Source organism: Salmo salar, chromosome ssa12 (assembly GCF_905237065.1).
Source record: "Salmo salar chromosome ssa12, Ssal_v3.1, whole genome shotgun sequence".
Taxonomy (NCBI): Eukaryota; Metazoa; Chordata; class Actinopteri; order Salmoniformes; family Salmonidae; genus Salmo; species Salmo salar.
The window spans coordinates 2,932,501-2,952,663 of NC_059453.1; the positions used below are offsets into that span (position 1 = coordinate 2,932,501).

General features: G+C 43.6%; 1 protein-coding gene across 1 annotated transcript; it reads right to left on the minus strand.

The window, feature by feature from the left end:
- Window positions 1–11,876: 11,876 nt before the first annotated feature.
- On the minus strand, window positions 11,877–19,733 carry LOC123725372 (zinc finger protein 501-like). The gene is made up of 2 exons (XM_045690495.1): window positions 19,106–19,733; window positions 11,877–12,750 (listed from the first exon to the last, which is right to left on the minus strand). The coding sequence occupies exons 1-2, from the start codon at window positions 19,488–19,490 to the stop codon at window positions 11,957–11,959; spliced, it is 1,179 nt and encodes a 392-aa protein (XP_045546451.1). The 5' UTR covers window positions 19,491–19,733; the 3' UTR covers window positions 11,877–11,956.
- Between the last annotated feature and the right edge of the window lie 430 nt (window positions 19,734–20,163).

Below are 20,163 nucleotides of genomic sequence, written 5' to 3' on the forward strand. Positions count from 1 at the left end.
CAGGGGGGGGGGGGGTCAAAGTAAATAGTCCCGGGTGGCCATTTTGTTAATTGTTCAGGAGTCTTATGGCTTGGGGGTAGAAGCTGTTAATGAGCCTCTTGGACCTAGACTTGTTGCTCCGGTACCTTTGCTGTGCGGTAGCAGAGAGAACAGTCTATGACTGGGGTGACTGGAGTCTCTGACAATTTTTTGGGCCTTCCTCTGACACCACCTGGTATAAAGGTCCTGGATGGCAGGAAGCTTGGCCCCGGTGATGTACTGGGCCGTTCGCACTACCCTCTGTAGCGCCTTATGGCCAGATGCCGAGCAGTTGCCATACCAGGCGGTCAGGATGCTCTCGATGGTGCAGCTGTAGAACTTTTTGAGGATCTGGGGACCCATTGCGAAATCTTTTCTTGTCTCCTGAGGGGGAATAGGTTTTGTCGTGCCCTCTTCACGACTATCTTGGTGTGTTTGGACTAGCAACATTCTGGGAACGTTAAATAAATTCCCTGGTTTTCCCGAAATCCCAGTTGGAGTTTTCCCAGAATCAGGAGGGAATAAACAGGAAATCCATAGTTTGCAATCCAATGAGCGTCAGAGCCGTTGTAGTATGATTCAATCCTGATGCTTTGCCTGTTTGATGGTTCGTTTGAGGGCATAACAGGATTTATTATAAGTGTCCGGATTATTATCCCACTCCTTTAAAGCGGCAGCTCTAACCTTTTAGCTAGGTGAGAGGTTTTGCCTGTAATCCATGGCTTCTGGTTGGGATATGTACGTACGGTCACTGTGGGGACGACATCGTCGATGCACTTATTGATGAAGCCAGTGACTGAGGTTGTGTATTCCTCAATGCCATTGGATGAATCCCGGAACATTTTCCAGTCTGTGCATAACAGTCCTGTAGTGTAGCATCCGCGTCATCTGACCACTTCCCTATTGAGCGAGTCACAGGTACTTCCTGCTTTAATTTTTGCTTGTAATCAGGAGGATAGAGATATGGTTAGATTGGAGGGTTGAGGGGGAGCTTTGTACGAGTCTCTGTGTGTGGAGTAAAGGTGTGTTTTCCCCCCTCTGGTTGCACATGTGACATGCTGGTAGAAATGAGGTTAAACTGATTTAAGTTTGCCTGCATTAAATTCCCCGGCCAATAGGAGCGCTGCTTTTTTTCTTGTTTGCTTATGGCCTTTATAGAGTTGGTTTGAGTGCAGTCTTAGTGCCAGCATTGGTCTGCGGTGGTAAACAGCAGCTACGAATAATATAGGTGAAAATTCTCTTGGTAGATAGTGTAGTCTACAGCTTATCATGAGGTTCTCTACCTCAGGCAAGCAATACCTCAAGACTACCTGTAATAATAGACATCGCGCACCAGCTCTTATTGACAAACAGACACACACCCCCACAACCTTGTATTACCAGACGTAGCTGCTCTGTCCTGCCAAGGAGCTAATAACATTAGAGAGAGAAAGAGGAGGGGCTAATAACATAAGAGAGAGAATACTAGCCTATACTGGCCTATACTAGCCTATACTGGCCTATACTACCTATACTGGCCTATACTGGCCTATATTGGCCTATAATGGCCTATACTAGCCTATACTGGCCTATACTAGCCTATACTAGCCTATACTGGCCTATACTAGCCTATACTGGCCTATACTAGCCTATACTAGCCTATACTGGTCTATACTGGCCTATACTAGCGTATACTGGGGCGGCAGGTAGCCTAGTGGTTAGAGTGGAGGGGCGGCAGGTAGCCCAGTGGTTAGAGTGGAGGGGCGGCAGGTAGCCCAGTGGTTAGAGTGGAGGGGCGGCAGGTAGCCTAGTGGTTAGAGTGGAGGGGCGGCAGGTAGCCCAGTGGTTAGAGTGGAGGGGCGGCAGGTAGCCCAGTGGTTAGAGTGGAGGGGCGGCAGGTAGCCTAGTGGTTAGAGTGGAGGGGCGGCAGGTAGCCCAGTGGTTAGAGTGGAGGGGCGGCAGGTAGCCTAGTGGTTAGAGTGGAGGGGCGGCAGGTAGCCTAGTGGTTAGAGTGGAAGGGCGGCAGGTAGCCTAGTGGTTAGAGTGGAGGGGCGGCAGGTAGCCTAGTGGTTAGAGTGTGGGGGCGGCAGGTAGTCTAGTGGTTAGAGTGTTGGACTAGTAACCGAAAGGTTGCAAGATTGAATCCCCAAGCTGACAAGGTACAAATCTGTCATTCTGCTCCTGAACAAGGCTGTTCCCCGGTAGGACGTCATTGAAAATAAGAATTTGTTCTTAACTGACCTGCCTAGTTAAGGAACATTTTTTATACTAGCCTATAAATCAAATTTTATATGTCACATGCACCTAATAAAACCTTACAGTGAAATGCTTACTTACGAGCCCTTAACCAACAGTGCAGTTTCAAATAATACGGATAAGAATAAGAGATAAAAGTAACAAGTAATTAAAGAGCAGCAGTGAAAAATAACAATATATATACAGGGTATTACGGTACAGAGTCAATGTGGAGGCGATATACAGGGGGTACCAGCACAGAGTCAATGTGGAGACTATATACAGGGGGGTACCGGTACAGAGTCAATGTGGAGGCTATATACAGGGGGTACCGGTACAGAGTCAATGTGGAGGCTATATACAGGGTGTTACGGTACAGAATCAATGTGGAGGCTATATACAGGGGTACCGGTACAGAGTCAATGTGGAGGCTATATACAGGGGGTACCGGTACAGAGTCAATGTGGAGGCTATATACAGGGGGTACCGGTACAGAGTCAATGTGGAGGCTATATACAGGGGGTACCGGTACAGAGTCAATGTGGAGGCTATATACAGGGGGTACCGGTACAGAGTCAATGTGGAGGCTATATACAGGGTGTTACGGTACAGAGTCAATGTGGAGGCTATATACAGGGGTACCGGTACAGAGTCAATGTGGAGGCTATATACAGGGGGTACCGGTACAGAGTCAATGTGGAGGCTATATACAGGGGGTACCAGTACAAAGTCAATGTGGAGGCTATATACAGGGTATTACGGTACAGAGTCAATGTGGAGGCTATATACAGGGGATACCAGTACAGAGTCAATGTGGAGGCTATATACAGGGGGTACCGGTACAGAGTCAATGTGGAGGCTATATACAGGGGGTACCGGTACAGAGTCAATGTGGAGGCTATATACAGGGGGTACCGGTACAGAGTCAATGTGGAGGCTATATACAGGGGGTACCGGTACAGAGTCAATGTGGAGGCTATATACAGGGGGTACCGGTACAGAGTCAATGTGGAGGCTATATACAGGGTGTTACGGTACAGAGTCAATGTGGAGGCTATATACAGGGGTACCGGTACAGAGTCAATGTGGAGGCTATATACAGGGGGTACCGGTACAGAGTCAATGTGGAGGCTATATACAGGGGGTACCAGTACAAAGTCAATGTGGAGGCTATATACAGGGTATTACGGTACAGAGTCAATGTGGAGGCTATATACAGGGGATACCAGTACAGAGTCAATGTGGAGGCTATATACAGGGGGTACCGGTACAGAGTCAATGTGGAGGCTATATACAGGGGGTACCGATACAGAGTCAATGTGGAGGCTATATACAGGGTATTACGGTACAGAGTCAATGTGGAGACTATATACAGGGGGGTACCGGTACAGAGTCAATGTGGAGACTATATACAGGGTGTTACGGTACAGAATCAATGTGGAGACTATATACAGGGTATTACGGTACAGAGTCAATGTGGAGGCTATATACAGGGTGTTACGGTACAGAGTCAATGTGGAGGATATATACAGTGGGTACCAGTACAGAGTCAATGTGGAGACTATATACAGGGGGGTACCGGTACAGAGTCAATATGGAGACTATATACAGGGTATTACGGTACAGAGTCAATGTGGAGGCTATATACAGGGGGGTACCGGTACAGAGTCAATGTGGAGGCTATATACAGGGGGTACTGGTACTGAGTCAATGTGGAGGATATATACAGGGGGTACCGGTACAGAGTCAATGTGGAGACTATATACAGGGGGGTACCGGTACAGAGTAAATGTGGAGACTATATACAGGGTGTTACGGTATAGAGTCAATGTGGAGACTATATACAGGGGGTACCGGTACAGAGTCAATGTGGAGACTATATACAGGTGGCTACCGGTACAGAGTCAATGTGGAGACTATATACAGGGTGTTACGGTACAGAGTCAATGTGGAGACTATATACAGGGTATTACGGTACAGAGTCAATGTGGAGGCTATATACAGGGGTACCGGTACAGAGTCAATGTGGAGGCTATATACAGGGGGTACCGGTACAGAGTCAATGTGGAGGCTATATACAGGGGGCACCAGTACAGAGTCAATGTGGAGGCTATATACTGGGGGTACCGGTACAGAGTCAATGTGGAGACTATATACAGGGTATTACGGTACAGAGTCAATGTGGAGGCTATATACAGGGGGTACCAGTACAGAGTCAATGTGGAGGCTATATACAGGGGGTGCCGGTACAGAGTCAATGTGGAGGCTATATACAGGGGGTACTGGTACAGAGTCAATGTGGAGACTATATACAGGGTATTACGGTACAGAGTCAATGTGGAGATTATATACAGGGTATTACTGTCTAACTACCTACATTATAACTAGCTACCAAAGATGCCATTTCAGGCTATCAAGATAGAGTAGCTAGCTTGTCTAACTACCTTAGCTGACAAGCCTGCTGGTAAGGTCGGTAGACTAGAAAAAACAAGCAATAACTAAATGTACTGAATAAGACTCACATTTTTTTCCATTTTTTTACCCAGATTTTAGCAGAGATGCAGAGAATCATGTTGATTTTCTTTAACAAAAAAGAACCAGCAGTCGAGAGGATACAGACAGATCAAGAGGTATGCTGAGATATGCAGAAAGAAATACAAATATTTTTTGACAAAGAATTAAGCATAATGATTATGGCTCGAGATTACCCTCCCTCCCTCTCTCTCCCTCCATCTGTCTCCTTCCCTCTCTCCATCTGTCTCCTTCCCTATCTCCATCTGTCTATTTCTCTCCTACCACCTCTCTCTCCCTCCATCTGTCTCCTTCCCTCTTTCCGTCTGTCTCCTTCCCTCTCGCCATCTGTCTCCTTCCCTTTCTCCATCTCTATTTCTCTCCTACCACCTCTCTCCCTCCATCTGTCTCCTTCCCCTCTCCATCTGTCTCCTTCCCTCTCTCCATCTGTCTATTTCTATCCTACCACCTCTCTCCCTCCATCTTCTCTTTCCCTCTCTCTCCATTTCTCTCCCTCCATCTGTCTCCTTCCCTCTCTCCATCTGTCTATTTCTCTCCTACCACCTCTCTCCCTCCATCTGTCTCCTTCCCTCTCTCCATCTGTCTATTTCTCTCCTACCACCTCTCTCTCCCTCCATCTGTCTCCTTCCCTCTCTCCGTCTGTCTCCTTCCCTCTCTCCATCTGTCTCCTTCCCTCTCTCCATCTTTCTATTTCTCTCCTTATACCTCTCTCTCCCTCCATCTGTCTCTTTCTCTCTCTCCATCTGTCTATTTCTCTCCTACCACCTCTCTCCCTCCATCTGTCTCCTTCCCTCTCTCTCCATCTGTCTATTTCTCTCCTACCACCATCTGTCTCCTTCCCTCTCTCCATCTGTCTTCTTCCCTCCCTCCATCTGTCTCCTTCCCTCTCTCCATCTGTCTCCTTCCCTCTCTCCATCTGTCTCCTTCCCTCTCTCCGTCTGTCTATTTCTCTCCTACCACCTCTCTCCCTCCATCTGTCTCCTTCCCTCTCTCCTACCACCTCTCTCCCTCAATCTGTCTCCCTCCCTCCCTCCCTCCCTCCGTCTCCCTCCCTCCCTCCATGTCTCCCTCTGTCTATTTCTCTCCTACCACCTCTCTCTCTCTCCATCTGTCTCCTTCCCTCTGTCTCAACATAGTTGACTCATTCTCAAACACATTTGCTTTTTATATTTGTTACAATACTCAATTGAATAAAATAAAAATGATCACCCTCAGGTTATATGGTGTGATTTGTATAAAACAAATACAGATTAAACTAAAAGATAAGAACTACATATTTATCAACAATATGAAATATGGAACACTGTACATGTTATGGATATGTAGACCTAACTCAATGTTCCTTCAGCTGGTTCAATGTTCTGTTAGCTGGTTCAGTGTTCTGTTAGCTGGTTCAATGTTCCGTTAGCTGGTTCAACGTTCAGTCAGCTGGTTCAATGTTCTGTTAGCTGGTTCAATATTCTGTTAGCTGGTTCAATGTTCCTTCAGTTGGTTCAATGTTCTGTTAGCTGGTTCAATGTTCCTTCAGTTGGTTCAATGTTCTGTTAGCTGGTTCAATGTTCAGTCAGCTGGTTCAATGTTCTGTTAGCTGGTTCAACGTTCTGTTAGTTGGTTCAATGTTCTGTTAGCTGGTTCAACGTTCTGTTAGCTGGTTCAACGTTCTGTTAGCTGGTTCAATGTTCTGTTAGCTGGTTCAACGTTCTGTTAGCTGGTTCAATGTTCTGTTAGCTGGTTCAATGTTCTGTTAGCTGGTTCAACGTTCCTTCAGCTGGTTCAACGTTCCTTCAGCTGGTTCAATGTTCTGTTAGCTGGTTCAACGTTCCTTCAGCTGGTTCAACGTTCCTTCAGCTGGTTCAATGTTCTGTTAGCTGGTTCAATGTTCTGTTAGCTGGTTCAATGTTCTGTTAGCTGGTTCAAGGTCCTGTTGGTTGGTTCAATATTCTGTTAGCTGGTTCAATATTCTGTTAGCTGGTTCAATGTTCTGTTAGCTGGTTCAATGTTCCGTTAGCTGGTTCAATGTTCTGTTAGCTGGTTCAACGTTCCGTTAGCTGGTTCAACGTTCCGTTAGCAGGTTCAACGTTCCGTTAGCTGGTTCAATGTTCCGTTAGCTGGTTCAATGTTCCTTCAGTTGGTTCAATGTTCCTTCAGTTGGTTCAATGTTCTGTTAGCTGGTTCAATGTTCCTTCAGTTGGTTCAATGTTCTGTTAGCTGGTTCAATGTTCCGTTAGCTGGTTCAATGTTCCGTTAGCTGGTTCAACGTTCAGTCAGTTGGTTCAGGGGGGAAGTACTGTACTGTGTTATTATGGTCCTGCAGACTAGCTTCCTGTCCAGGGGGATGTACTGTACTGTGTTACAGGAAATGGGTTCCTGGGAGTTATGGATCAGACAAGGCTTACTTAGAACCACTAGTGAAAGTCTACACGCCAGTCTTCACAATTTGCTGCCTTAAAATTAATTCTAAAAAGTTATTAAATTACATTTCCCCTCCACCAATCTACAGTTAAAACCATAGAAAACATTTCCTCTCCACCAATCTACAGTTAAAACCATAGAAAACATTTCCCCTCCACCAATCTACAGTTAAAACCATGGAAAACATTTCCCCTCCACCAATCTACAGTTAAAACCATAGAAAACATTTCCCTCCACCAATCTACAGTTAAAACCATAGAAAACATTTCCCCTCCACCAATCTACAGTTAAAACCATAGAAAACATTTCCCTCCACCAATCTACAGTTAAAACCATGGAAAACATTTCCCCTCCACCAATCTACAGTTAAAACCATAGAAAACATTTCCCTCCACCAATCTACAGTTAAAACCATAGAAAACATTTCCCCTCCACCAATCTACAGTTAAAACCATAAACATTTCCTCTCCACCAATCTACAGTTAAAACCATAGAAAACATTTCCCCTCCACCAATCTACAGTTAAAACCATAGAAAACATTTCCCCTCCACCAATCTACAGTTAAAACCATAGAAAACATTTCCTCTCCACCAATCTACAGTTAAAACCATAGAAAACATTTCCCCTCCACCAATCTACAGTTAAAACCATGGAAAACAGTCGTCTCAAATAAAACTGTGAAGGACCTCGGCGTTACTCTGGACCCTGATCTCTCTTTTGAAGAACATATCAAGACTGTTTCAAGGACAGCTTTTTTCCATCTACGTAACATTGCAAAAATCAGAAATTTTCTGTCCAAAAATGACGCAGAAAAATTAATCCATGCTTTTGTTACTTCTAGGCTGGACTACTGCAATGCTCTACTTTCCGGCTACCCGGATAAAGCACTAAATAAACTTCAGTTAGTGCTAAATACGGCTGCTAGAATCCTGACTAGAACCCAAAAATTTGATCATATTACTCCAGTGCTAGCCTCCCTACACTGGCTTCCTGTTAAGGCAAGGGCTGATTTCAAGGTTTTACTGCTAACCTACAAAGCATTACATGGGCTTGCTCCTACCTATCTTTCCGATTTGGTCCTGCCGTACATACCTACACGTACGCTACGGTCACAAGACGCAGGCCTCCTAATTGTCCCTAGAATTTCTAAGCAAACGGCTGGAGGTAGGGCTTTCTCCTATAGAGCTCCATTTTTATGGAATGGACTGCCTACCAATGTGAGAGACGCAGACTCAGTCTCAACCTTTAAGTCTTTACTGAAGACTTATCTCTTCAGTAGGTCCTATGATTAAGTATAGTCTGGCCCAGGAGTGTGAAGGTGAACGGAAAGGCTGGAGCAACGAACCGCCCTTGCTGTCTCTGCCTTGCCGGTTCCCCTCTTTCCACTGGGATTCTCTGCCTCTAACCCTTTTACAGGGGCTGAGTCACTGGCCTACTGGTGTTCTTCCATGCCGTCCATGGGAGGGGTGCGTCACTTGAGTGGGTTGAGTCACTGACGTGGTCTTCCTGTCTGGGTTGGCGCCCCCCCTTGGGTTGTGCCATGGCGGAGATCGTTGTGGGCTATACTCGGCCTTGTCTTAGGACGGTAAGTTGGTGGTTGGAGACATCCCTCTAGTGGTGTGGGGGCTGTGCTTTGGCAAAGTGGGTGGGGTTATATCCTGCCTGTTTGGCCCTGTCCGGGGTATCATCGGATGGGGCCACAGTGTCTTCTGATCCCTCCTGTCTCAGCCTCCAGTATTTATGCTGCAGTAGTTTATGTGTCGGGGGCTAGGGTCAGTCTGTTACATCTGGAGTATTTCTCTTGTCTTATCCGGTGTCCTGTGTGAATTTAAATATGCTCTCTCTAATTCTCTCTTTCTCTCTTTCTGTCTTTCTCTCGGAGGACCTGAGCCCTAGGACCATGCCTCAGGACTACCTGGTATGATGACTCCTTGCTGTCCCCAGTCCACCTGGCCGTGCTGCTGCTCCAGTTTCAACTGTTCTGCCTGCGGCTATGGAACCCTGACCTGTTCACCGGACGTGCTTGTTGCACCCTCGACAACTACTATGATTATTATTATTTGACCATGCTGGTCATTTATGAACATTTTAACATTTTAACATTTTGACCATGTTCTGTTATAATATCCACCCTGCACAGCCAGAAGAGGACTGGCCACCCCTCATAGCCTGGTTCCTCTCTAGGTTTCTTCCTAGGTTTTTGGCCTTTCTAGGGAGTTTTTCCTAGGGAGTTTTTCCTAGCCACCGTGCTTCTTTCACATGCTTTGCTTGCTGTTTGGGGTTTTAGGCTGGGTTTCTGTACAGCACTTTGAGAATATCAGCTGATGTACGAAGGGCTATATAAAAATAAATTTGATTTGATTTGATTTGAAAACATTTCCCCTCCACCAATCTACAGTTAAAACCATAGAAAACATTTCCCTCCACCAATCTACAGTTAAAACCATAGAAAACATTTCCCTCCACCAATCTACAGTTAAAACCATAGAAAACATTTTCCCCACCAATCTACAGTTAAAACCAAAGAAAACATTTTCCAAATGAATAAAACAACTGTTAAGATGTCTCCAGCCCCCACAGAGTAAATAGTCTTGACGGAAGCATCTTTGGCAGCCATTACAAATGTTGAATCATGTTGAAATAAGATCCTACCAAACTTCTACAACTATTTCGGGGGCAGCAGGTAGCCTAGTGGTTAGAGTGGAGGGGCGGCAGGTATCCTAGTGGTTAGAGTGGAGGGGCGGCAGGTAGCCTAGTGGTTAGAGTGTAGAGGCGGCAGGTAGCCTAGTGGTTAGAGTGGAGGGGCGGCAGGTAGCCTAGTGGTTAGAGTGTGGAGGCGGCAGGTATCCTAGTGGTTAGAGTGTAGAGACGGCAGGTAGCCTAGTGGTTAGAGTGTAGAGGCGGCAGGTATCCTAGTGGTTAGAGTGGAGGGGCGGCAGGTAGCCCAGTGGTTAGAGTGGAGGGGCGGCAGGTATCCTAGTGGTTAGAGCGTTGGGCCAGTAACCGAAAGGTTGCTGGATCGAATCCCCGAAAATCTGTCGTTCTGTCATCCTGAAGAAGGCAGAAGGCAACCCACTGTTCCCCCGGAAGGCAGTCATTGTAAATAAGAATTTGTTCTTAACTGACTTGCCTAGTTAAAAATAGAGGGTAAAAAAAATTTAAGGGCAACATACACTGTATCAAATATTTTTTTGTCCAAATTGTTCTAGCTCAGTACATTTCGTTTGGGAATCATTGATGGACAGCAAATATTCAAACCATGTCTAGGATTTCCAAGCAGATGTAAGAGACAAGACAGAGACAAGACAGACTGGACCAGTCAGAAACACGCAAAAAAACAACCTCTCGGGAAAGACATTCTGCCGTGTGTCTTTGCCATTAAAATGTGTGTCACCAATAACACCATCCCAAGGTTAGGTTTTCACATAATGATTTACCTGGGCTTTGCTTCTTTCATATTTATTTTGATCCTGACAAACTACCCTCCCGGTGACAAGCATACCCATAACATGATGCTGACACCACAATACTTGAAAAATATACAGAGGATCAACAACATTGCAAATAACTTCCCTACAGGAGCTCCCGAGTGGCGCGGGGGTCTACGGCACTGCATCTCAGTGCTTGAGGTGTCACTACAGACACACCCTGGTTCGAAATCCAGGCTGTATCACAGCGGTCTAAGGCACTGCTACTCATTGCTTGAGGCGTCACTACAGACACACCCTGGTTCGAAATCCAGGCTGTACCACAGCCGGCCGGCCGTGATTGGGAGTTCCATAGGGCGGGACACAATTGGCCCAGCGTCATGCAGGTTTGTGCCTTTCATTTTAAAATTAGAATATTTTCTTAACTGACTTTCCTAGTTAAATAAAATGTTAAATAACCTTTTTTGGCCTAAATTAAAAATTACAGTTTGGGTCAAAATCTAAAAATCTAAAATCTAAACATTGAGTAAAACCCTTTTGTATTTTTCTAGTGGTGGCAGCATCATGTTATGGGAACTGTTGCTGGGGAAACCTAGAAGAGTTTACATTTCACAGATTGTTGTCATATGTCCCTGATGTTTATTCTATAAAATGTTTCTATTAAAATGTTTGATCGTTTTACAAACTAGGAAATGTGATCATTTGACAGAGCTGTCAAGAGTATGATTTAAGAAATACTGAAGGGTGAATCAAGTTGAACATCAACAGTTATCACAAAGATATCATTCCACACTCTGTGTTCTACTACCCAGGTCTGGTGTTGGAGATCATTCTACACTCTGCGTTCTACTACCCAGGTCTGGTGTTGGAGATCATTCTACACTCTGTGTTCTACTACCCAGGTCTGGTGTTGGAGATCATTCTACACTCTGCGTTCTACTACCCAGGTCTGGTGTTGGAGATCATTCTACACTCTGTGTTCTACTACCCAGGTCTGGTGTTCTACTACCCAGGTCTGGTGTTGGAGATCATTCTACACTCTGTGTTCTACTCTGCCCTCTGTGTTCTACTACCCAGGTCTGGTGTTGGAGATCATTCCACACTCAGTGTTCTACTACCCAGGTCTGGTGTTGGACATCATTCTACACTCTGTGTTCTACTACCCAGGTCTGGTGTTGGAGATCATTCCTCTTTTCTACCCATCTGGTGTTGGAGATCATTCAACTCTCCAGTCTGTGTGGAATCATTCACACTCTTTTCTATACCCAGGTCTGGTGTTGGACATCATTCTACACTCTGTGTTCTACTACCCAGGTCTGGTGTTGGAGGTCATTCTACACTCTGTGTTCTACTACCCAGGTCTGGTGTTGGAGATCGTTCCACATTCTGGATCTCCTGCATGTATTTTCTGATGTTTAATCAGAGACATTAGATGGGAGTATGTCTTGTCACATTGATCACAGCTATGAGGCTTCCCTACTGTGTGTGTTCGCTGGTGTTGTGTCAGGTTGCTTAAAGTAGTAAAACTCTTCCCACAATCAGAGCAGTGGTAATGCTTCTCTCCCGTGTGTGTACGCTGGTGTGATATCAGTGCACTTGAGGTGGTACAGCTCTTTCCGCACTCGGAGCAGTGGTAAGGCTTCTCTCCCGTGTGTGTTCGCTGGTGTGTTATCAATCCACTTGAGGTAGAAAAGCTCTTCACGCAGTCAGAGCAGTGGTACGGTTTCTCTCCGGTGTGTATTCTCTTGTGTACAGTCAGGTTAGCCGATTGAATGAATCTCTTCCCACACTGATCACAGCAATAAGGCTTTTCTCCTGTGTGTGTTTTCTGATGTCTTATCAGCTGGCTTGAGGTAGCAAAACTCATTCCGCAGTCAGAGCAGTGGTAAGGTTTTTCTCCCGTGTGTATTCTGTGGTGTATAGCCAGGCCTCCTGCCTTAGCAAAACTCTTCCCACATTGATCACAGCTGTAAGGTTTTTCTCCTGTATTGATTCTCGGATGTCTTTTAAGTTCTGTTGAATAGATGAATCTCTGCTGGTGTTTCTTGAGGAGTTCTGATCTGGAGAGACTCTTCTCTGCTTCGTCAGCATCATGATGTTGTTGTTGAGGCTCCCCGGAGGATCCAAGATAGTCACGACTCTCTCCTGTTTGAACAACAAAGTCACACAAGTCAAAGTAGTGAATATTTAAATTATTTTACAAACTTTTTTTTTTACAATTTTCTTCTAAAATTGAATGGATTTTCTTTGGTATTTTTATTTTATTAAATTATTTTACTTATTTTATTTTAAAAATTTTATTAAATAATTTAATTTATTTAAATTTTATTAAATTTTATTTAAAAATGTTATTAAATTATTTTATTTATTTTATTAAAATTGTATTACATTTTATTTATTTTATTTAATTACAATTTAATTTAATTAATTAATTAATTTTATTTACCTACTTCCCCTAGTCAGATAAACTCACGGATACCATTTTGGTCTCTGTGTCCAGTAGGAAGGACGTTAGCGGATAGATTAGCGTTAGCGTTAGCGCAATGACTGGAAGTCTATGGGGTATCTGCTAGCATGCGTTAGCGCAATGACTGGAAGTCTATGGGGTATCTGCTAGCATGCGTTAGCGCAATGACTGGAAGTCTATGGGGTATCTGCTAGCATGCGTTATAGCTAATACTACTAATTTAACTAACTAATTATTACTAATAAACTAATAAGACAGTCAAGTGAAGAACAACAGTCATATTTTGTCTTAATTGTTCAGTAGTAATGTCTTTTTATAATTGTTTTATTTATTTCACCTTTATTTAACCAGGTAGGCCAGTTGAGAACAAGTTCTCATTTACAACTGTGACCTGGCCAAGATAAAGCAAAGCAGTTCGACAACATACAACAACACAGAGTTACACATGGAGTAAAACAAACATACAATCAATAATACAGTAGAAAAGTCTATATATACAGCATGTGCAAATGAGGTAGGACAAGGGAGGTAAAGGCAATGAATAGGCCATAGTGGTTAAATAATTACAATATAGCAATTAAACACTGGAGTGATAAATGTGCAGAAGATGAGTGTGCAAGTAGAGATACTGGGGTGCAAAGGAGCAAAATAAATAACAGTATGGGGATGTGGGTAGTTGGATGGGCTATTTACAGATGGGCTATGTACAGGTGCAGTGATCTGTGAGCTGCTCTGACAGCTGGTGCTTAAAGCTAGTGAGGGAGATATGAGTCTCCAGCTTCAGTGATTTTTGCAGTTCGTTCCAGTCATTGGCAGCAGAGAACTGGAAGGAAAGGCGGCCGAAGGAAGAATTGGCTATGGGGGTGCGCAGTGAAATACACCTGCTGGAGCGCGTGCTACGGGTGGGTGCTGCTATGGTGACCAGTGAGCTGAGATAAGGCGGGGCTTTACCTAGCATAGACTTATAGATGACCTGGAGCCAATGTGGGTTTGGCGACGAGTATGAAGCGAGGGCCAGCCAACGAGACCATACAGGTCGCAGTGGTGGGTAGTATATTGGGCTTTGGTGACAAAACGGATGGCACTGTGATAGACTGCATCCAATTTGCTGAGTAGAGTGTTGGAGGCTATTTTGTAAATGACATCGCCGAAGTCAAGGATCGGTAGGATAGTCAGTTTTACGAGGGTATGTTTGGCACCGTGAGTGAAGGATGCTTTGTAGCGAAATAGGAAGCCGATTCTAGATTTAATTTTAGATTGGAGTTGTTTGATGTGAGTCTAGAAGGAGAGTTTACAGTCTAACCAGACACCTAGAATATGTGGACAACTACAAATACCTAGGTGTCTGGTTAGAACTCGTCGCCAAAGCCACTGGCTCTAGGTCATCTACAAGTCCAAAATCCAAGATGGCGTAGCAGTCAGACGTCTCATGTATATATCTTTTTATGCGCATTCTTTTTAAATATTTTTTTTCCTAAACCTCAACTTCAATATACTCTCCTGCAACCCGCCTCACCCAATGTGGTGTGGATCTGTTTTTCTTCTAAAATATTTCTATTTACCTCCGAATCTGGAATACCTCAACTGAAGCTAACTAGCTAACTAGCTATCAGCTATCAGTCAGCTAACCACTGCTAGCGGTCATCAGCTAACCTTTAGCTTGGAAAGCTCTCGCCAGTTCGTACAACGCGTTTCAAACCAGAGCATACCGGACCTATTTTTCTCTCCATATCCCCGGATTCCTACCGCTAACTCTGAAACCTTTTCATCTCGATCATCGCAGCTAGCTAACCGCAACCCGGGTTGACTACTCCTGGCTAACGTTTCCGTCCCGGAGCTAGCACCAACTAGCCTGGAGCTAGCCCATGCTAGACCCATCTCCCGGCTAGGGCTCCTGGGCTACTCCTGAAGCCCACTCCTCGGCTACAATATCCGAACCTCTTCTACTGCCGGTACGGGGCACGGAACCCCGCCGATCCTCTACGACTGGAATACCGACATAATCTGCCCGAGGATCCCAACATGCCCCTCAGGCGCGATGTCCCCTGAAGGCCCATTCTGCTAACCGCGACCTGCTAGCTATCTAGAGCATATTGGACTGTTAGCTGATCCACCGGCCAGTTTCTTGGACCACTATACCCATTTTGCCAATTGGACTTGGACCCCTCTGCTACTTGGAACCCTACTAATTCCACGACTGGTCTATTGACGTCACCGCACGATGAGGCAAAAACAGACTTTTCTCCCCATCGCGACGTCCCTCTAAGGCCCTCATGCTAGCTTGCTAGCCCCGGCCTGCTAACTGCTAGCCCCAACCTGCTAACTGCTAGCTTGCTAGCCCCGGCCTGCTAACTGCTACTAACTGCTCCTGAACTAAAGTATATAGTGTTATAACCTCTCCTCCTGAACTAAAGTATATAGTGTTATAACCTCTCTGAACTAAAGTATATAGTGTTATAACCTCTCTGAACTACAGTATATAGTGTTATAACCTCTCCTCCTGAACTAAAGTATATAGTGTTATAACCTCTCCTCCTGAACTAAAGTATATAGTGTTATAACCTCTCTGAACTAAAGTATATAGTGTTATAACCTCTCTGAACTACAGTATATAGTGTTATAACCTCTATTCCTGAACTAAAGTATATAGTGTTATAACCTCTCTGAACTACAGTATATAGTGTTATAACCTCTCTGAACTACAGTATATAGTGTTATAACCTCTCCTTCTGAACTACAGTATATAGTGTTATAACCTCTCCTTCTGAACTACAGTCTATAGTGTTATAACCTCTCCTTCTGAACTACAGTATATAGTGTTATAACCTCTCCTTCTGAACTACAGTATATAGTGTTAGAACCTCTCCTTCTGAACTACAGTATATAGTGTTACAACCTCTCCTTCTGAACTAAAGTATATAGTGTTATAACCTCTCTGAACTACAGTATATAGTGTTATAACCTCTGAACTACAGTATATAGTGTTACAACCTCTCATTCTGAACTAAAGTATGTAGTGTTATAACCTCTCTGAACTAAAGTATATAGTGTTATAAACTCTCTGAACTACAGTATATAGTGTTATAACCTCTCCTCCTGAACTAAAGTATATAGTGTTATAACCTCTCTGAACTACAGTATATAGTGTTATAACCTCTCTGAACTAAAGTATATAGTGTTATAACCTCTGAACTACAGTATATAGTGTTATAACCTCTCCTTCTGCACTACAGTATATAGTGTTATAACCTCTCCTTCTGAACTACAGTATATAGTGTTATAACCTCTCCTTCTGAACTACAGTATATAGTGTTATAACCTCTCTGAACTACAGTATATAGTGTTATAACCTCTCTGAACTAAAGTATATAGTGTTATAACCTCTGAACAACAGTATATAGTGTTATAACCTCTCCTTCTGAACTAAAGTATATAGTGTTATAACCTCTGAACTACAGTATATAGTGTTATAACCTCTCCTTCTGAACTACAGTATATAGTGTTATAACCTCTCCTCCTGAACTACAGTATATAGTGTTATAACCTCTCCTTCCGAACTACAGTATATAGTGTTATAACCTCTCCTTCTGAACTACAGTATATAGTGTTATAACCTCTCCTTCTGAACTACAGTATATAGTGTTATAACCTCTCCTCCTGAACTACAGTATATAGTGTTATAACCTCTCCTTCTGAACTAAAGTATATAGTGTTATAACCTCTGAACTACAGTATATAGTGTTATAACCTCTCCTTCTGAACTAAAGTATATAGTGTTAAATCCTCTCTGAACTAAAGTATATAGTGTTATAACCTCTCTGAACTACAGGATATAGTGTTATAACCTCTCCTCCTGAACTAAAGTATATAGTGTTATAACCTCTGAACTAAAGTGTATAGTGTTATAACCTCTCCTTCTGAACTACAGTATATAGTGTTATAACCTCTCCTTCTGAACTACAGTATATAGTGTTATAACCTCTTCTTCTGAACTAAAGTATATAGTGTTATAACCTCTCCTTCTGAACTAAAGTATATTCGGTGCATTCGAAAAGTGTTCAGACCCCCTCGACATTTTCCACATTCTGTTACATTACAGCCTCATTCTAAAATGTATTAAATTGTTCCCCCCCCCCCCCCCCCTCATCAAGCTACACACAATATCCCATAATGACATCACAATACCCCATAATGACATCACAATATCCCATAATGACAAAGCAAAAACAGGTTTGTAGAAATTTTTGCAAATGTCTTAACATTTTTAAACTTAAATATCACATTTACATTAAAGTATTCAGACCCTTTACTCAGTACTTTGTTGAAACACCTTTGGCAGTGATTACAGCCTCGAGTCTTCTTGGGTATGACGCTACAAGCTTGGCACACCTGTATTTGGGGAGTTTCTCCCATTCTTCTTCTTTGCAGAGCCTCTCAAGCTCTGTCAGGTTGGATGGGGAGCGTTGCTGCACAGCTATTTTCTGGTCTCTCCAGAGATGTTCGATCGGGTTCAGGCTCTGGTTGCGGCGTTAATCTTTCCCTCAATCCTGACTAGTCTCCCAGTCCCTTCCGCTGAAAAATATCCCCACAGCATGATCCTGCCTGGGTCTCACCCAAACTACCCAGAAGGCTGGAGGGTATACCACCTGGACCTCACCCAAGATTCCCAAAGGCTGGAGCGTCGGCTTTCTCACCCCCCTCTCCAATTTCGCTCCAGTAGCGAGTCACTTCACGAGCTCAGGGCCCGGCCCAGCATGCATCTATAGTCTATTTACGTGCTGCTATTATCCCCCTTGCTACTGTCACGGAGTTTCACTAAATATTTGACATAAAGAAACTGATAAAACACACAGTTGCTAAATCAAAGTGACTTACAAAGATGAGAACCAAGAGCAAGAGAGAGAGTGTGGTGATGTCAACAACTAAAGAATGTGAAAAGACATGTAATCCCAAAAGCATGATGGTGTAGATTACTAGATGCATATGGAACGAAGTGGGTAGATAACTAAGTGTAAAACGTATTTATAAACAACAACAACAAAAATCTGATCTCTTAAACGTTTATTTAATTTTGGTTTTATTACCTATACTATAGGCCATAATTGATTTTTGGCCCACAATAGGCCTGGCATATTCCCACGTTCAAGGAGCGCTTTCCGTTTTGATTGGGCTATTTTGCCTAAAAAAACTTTAGGGCTTATCTATAGAAAAATAACAAATCTGCATCTCTGCCCAGCCTGTCAAGAGTGGCCAAATGGGTGTTTAGCTTCCCCAGTGGCTCTGCATCTCTGCCCAGCCTGTCAAGAGTGGCCTAATGGGTGTTTAGCTTCCCCAGTGGCTCTGCATCTCTGCCCAGCCTGTCAAGAGTGGCCAAATGGGTGTTTAGCTTCCCCATTGGCTCTGCATCTCTGCCCAGCCTGTCAAGAGTGGCCAAATGGGTGTATAACTTCCCCAGTGGCTCTGCATCTCTGCCCAGCCTGTCAAGAGTGGCCTGAAGGGTGTTTAGCTTCCCCAGTGGCTCTGCATCTCTGCCCAGCCTGTCAAGAGTGGCCAAATGGGTGTTTAGCTTCCCCAGTGGCTCTGTATGTGTGGAGAGGCCACTCTCCAGGCACTATCGTATGAGCCTGAAGCCATAGACTGGCCAAACTCGTGTTTCTAAAAATGAATTCAAAAGGCACTAAGTCATTTTTTATTTTTTTTATTTGTATTTAAGTCTGAATAAGTCACAGGCTATATGCTCAGTGTATAGACTGTAATGACTTAATAGAACGAAATGTTGTTTTAAAAATTCTGAGTGTATTTCTTTGTAGGCTATAGCCTTGAAATAATTTAAATAATTTCACCTACATTTATTTATTTTTGTAAAGAAAGTTGAAGTTTAGCTCATGAGGCATTTTATAAGTTCTATTCTTCAAGAAACAACGGGCTATTTATAGTCCAAAAACAGATGTAGGAATTGCAGATTGACCCTATAAAAATCACACATCAGTTTAACTGTAGAGTAAGTGACCCTGTTCTTAAGACAGTACTTACTGGTGTTAATCAGGTCTCCTGTCTCCTCCTCTTCATCTTTCAATGTGACAGTAATCTCTCCTTCCTTCTTCACTCCAAGAACTGCATCTTCCTCCTCTTCTTTTACTGTAACATCCCCCTCTTCCTCTTTCACTCTGAACGCGTCTTCCTCTTCTTTCACTGAAACGTCTTTCTCTTCTTCTTTCACTGTAACAGCCTCACCTTCCTCCACTTCTTGTTTTACTGTAACATCCTCCTCTTCCTCCTCCTCTTCCTCCTCCTCTTTCACGACAACGTTCAGCCACAGACCCTCTTCCTCAGTCCAGCAGACCTCCTCCTCCTCCTCTTTAACAGGAGAGTAGCTTGGTGAGCTCATGGTCAAGGGTGATAGATAGCAAGTTAGCATTAGCGACTAGCCAAGTGCTAGGCTAATTTATCAAACCGGGCAACCTGACTAATAACAACAGAATAAATATGAACTTAAACGGGATAATTAGGTAGACGACAGGAGTGTGTTTTTAAAATACAGTTGTTAATATACACCGAAACAGTGTAGAGGTTCAATATTTCGTTTTTTATTTTGGCTAGCAAAGCTACCGAGGCGGTTAAATCCATAGAATCAGTAGCCGTGTTGTTGTTGTTGAAAGAAGAGTTCCGTCCACTAGATTAAACGTCACACCAGGCGACACCAACTGAATGATCCACGTCGCCATCCACTGAATGGGGTAAAGTTTATTTATTTTTCAGACAACAACAACAACAACAAAAAAGTGAATCACTTTCAATTATTTTTTTAATTTTTTTAATTTCAAGAATATATATATTTTTAAAACATTACTATTTTTTTTTTTTTACATTACAACATACGGTATAATGGTAATGAGTTGATTGATGCAAATTGACAGTGATCACTAGAAAACAACGTGTATCAATTACACACATACGATCCGGTACAAAACACATAGTGGACTGATTCTGTTCCCCCCCCAGTACTAAACAAATAGTGGACTGATTATGTTCCCCCCCCAGTACTAAACACATAGTGGACTGATTCTGTTCCCCCCAGTACTAAACACATA

What these genes read in the sequence shown, in the direction of transcription:
- LOC123725372 (XM_045690495.1), bottom strand. Translation starts at nt 19,490, where the DNA reads ATGCTAACTTGCTATCTATCACCCTTGACCATGAGCTCACCAAGCTAC. An exon ending in AGGAGACCTGATTAACACCA is followed by an intron (nt 12,751 to 19,105) that starts GTAAGTACTGTC and finishes TTGTTCAAACAG; the next exon opens with GAGAGAGTCGTGACTATCTT.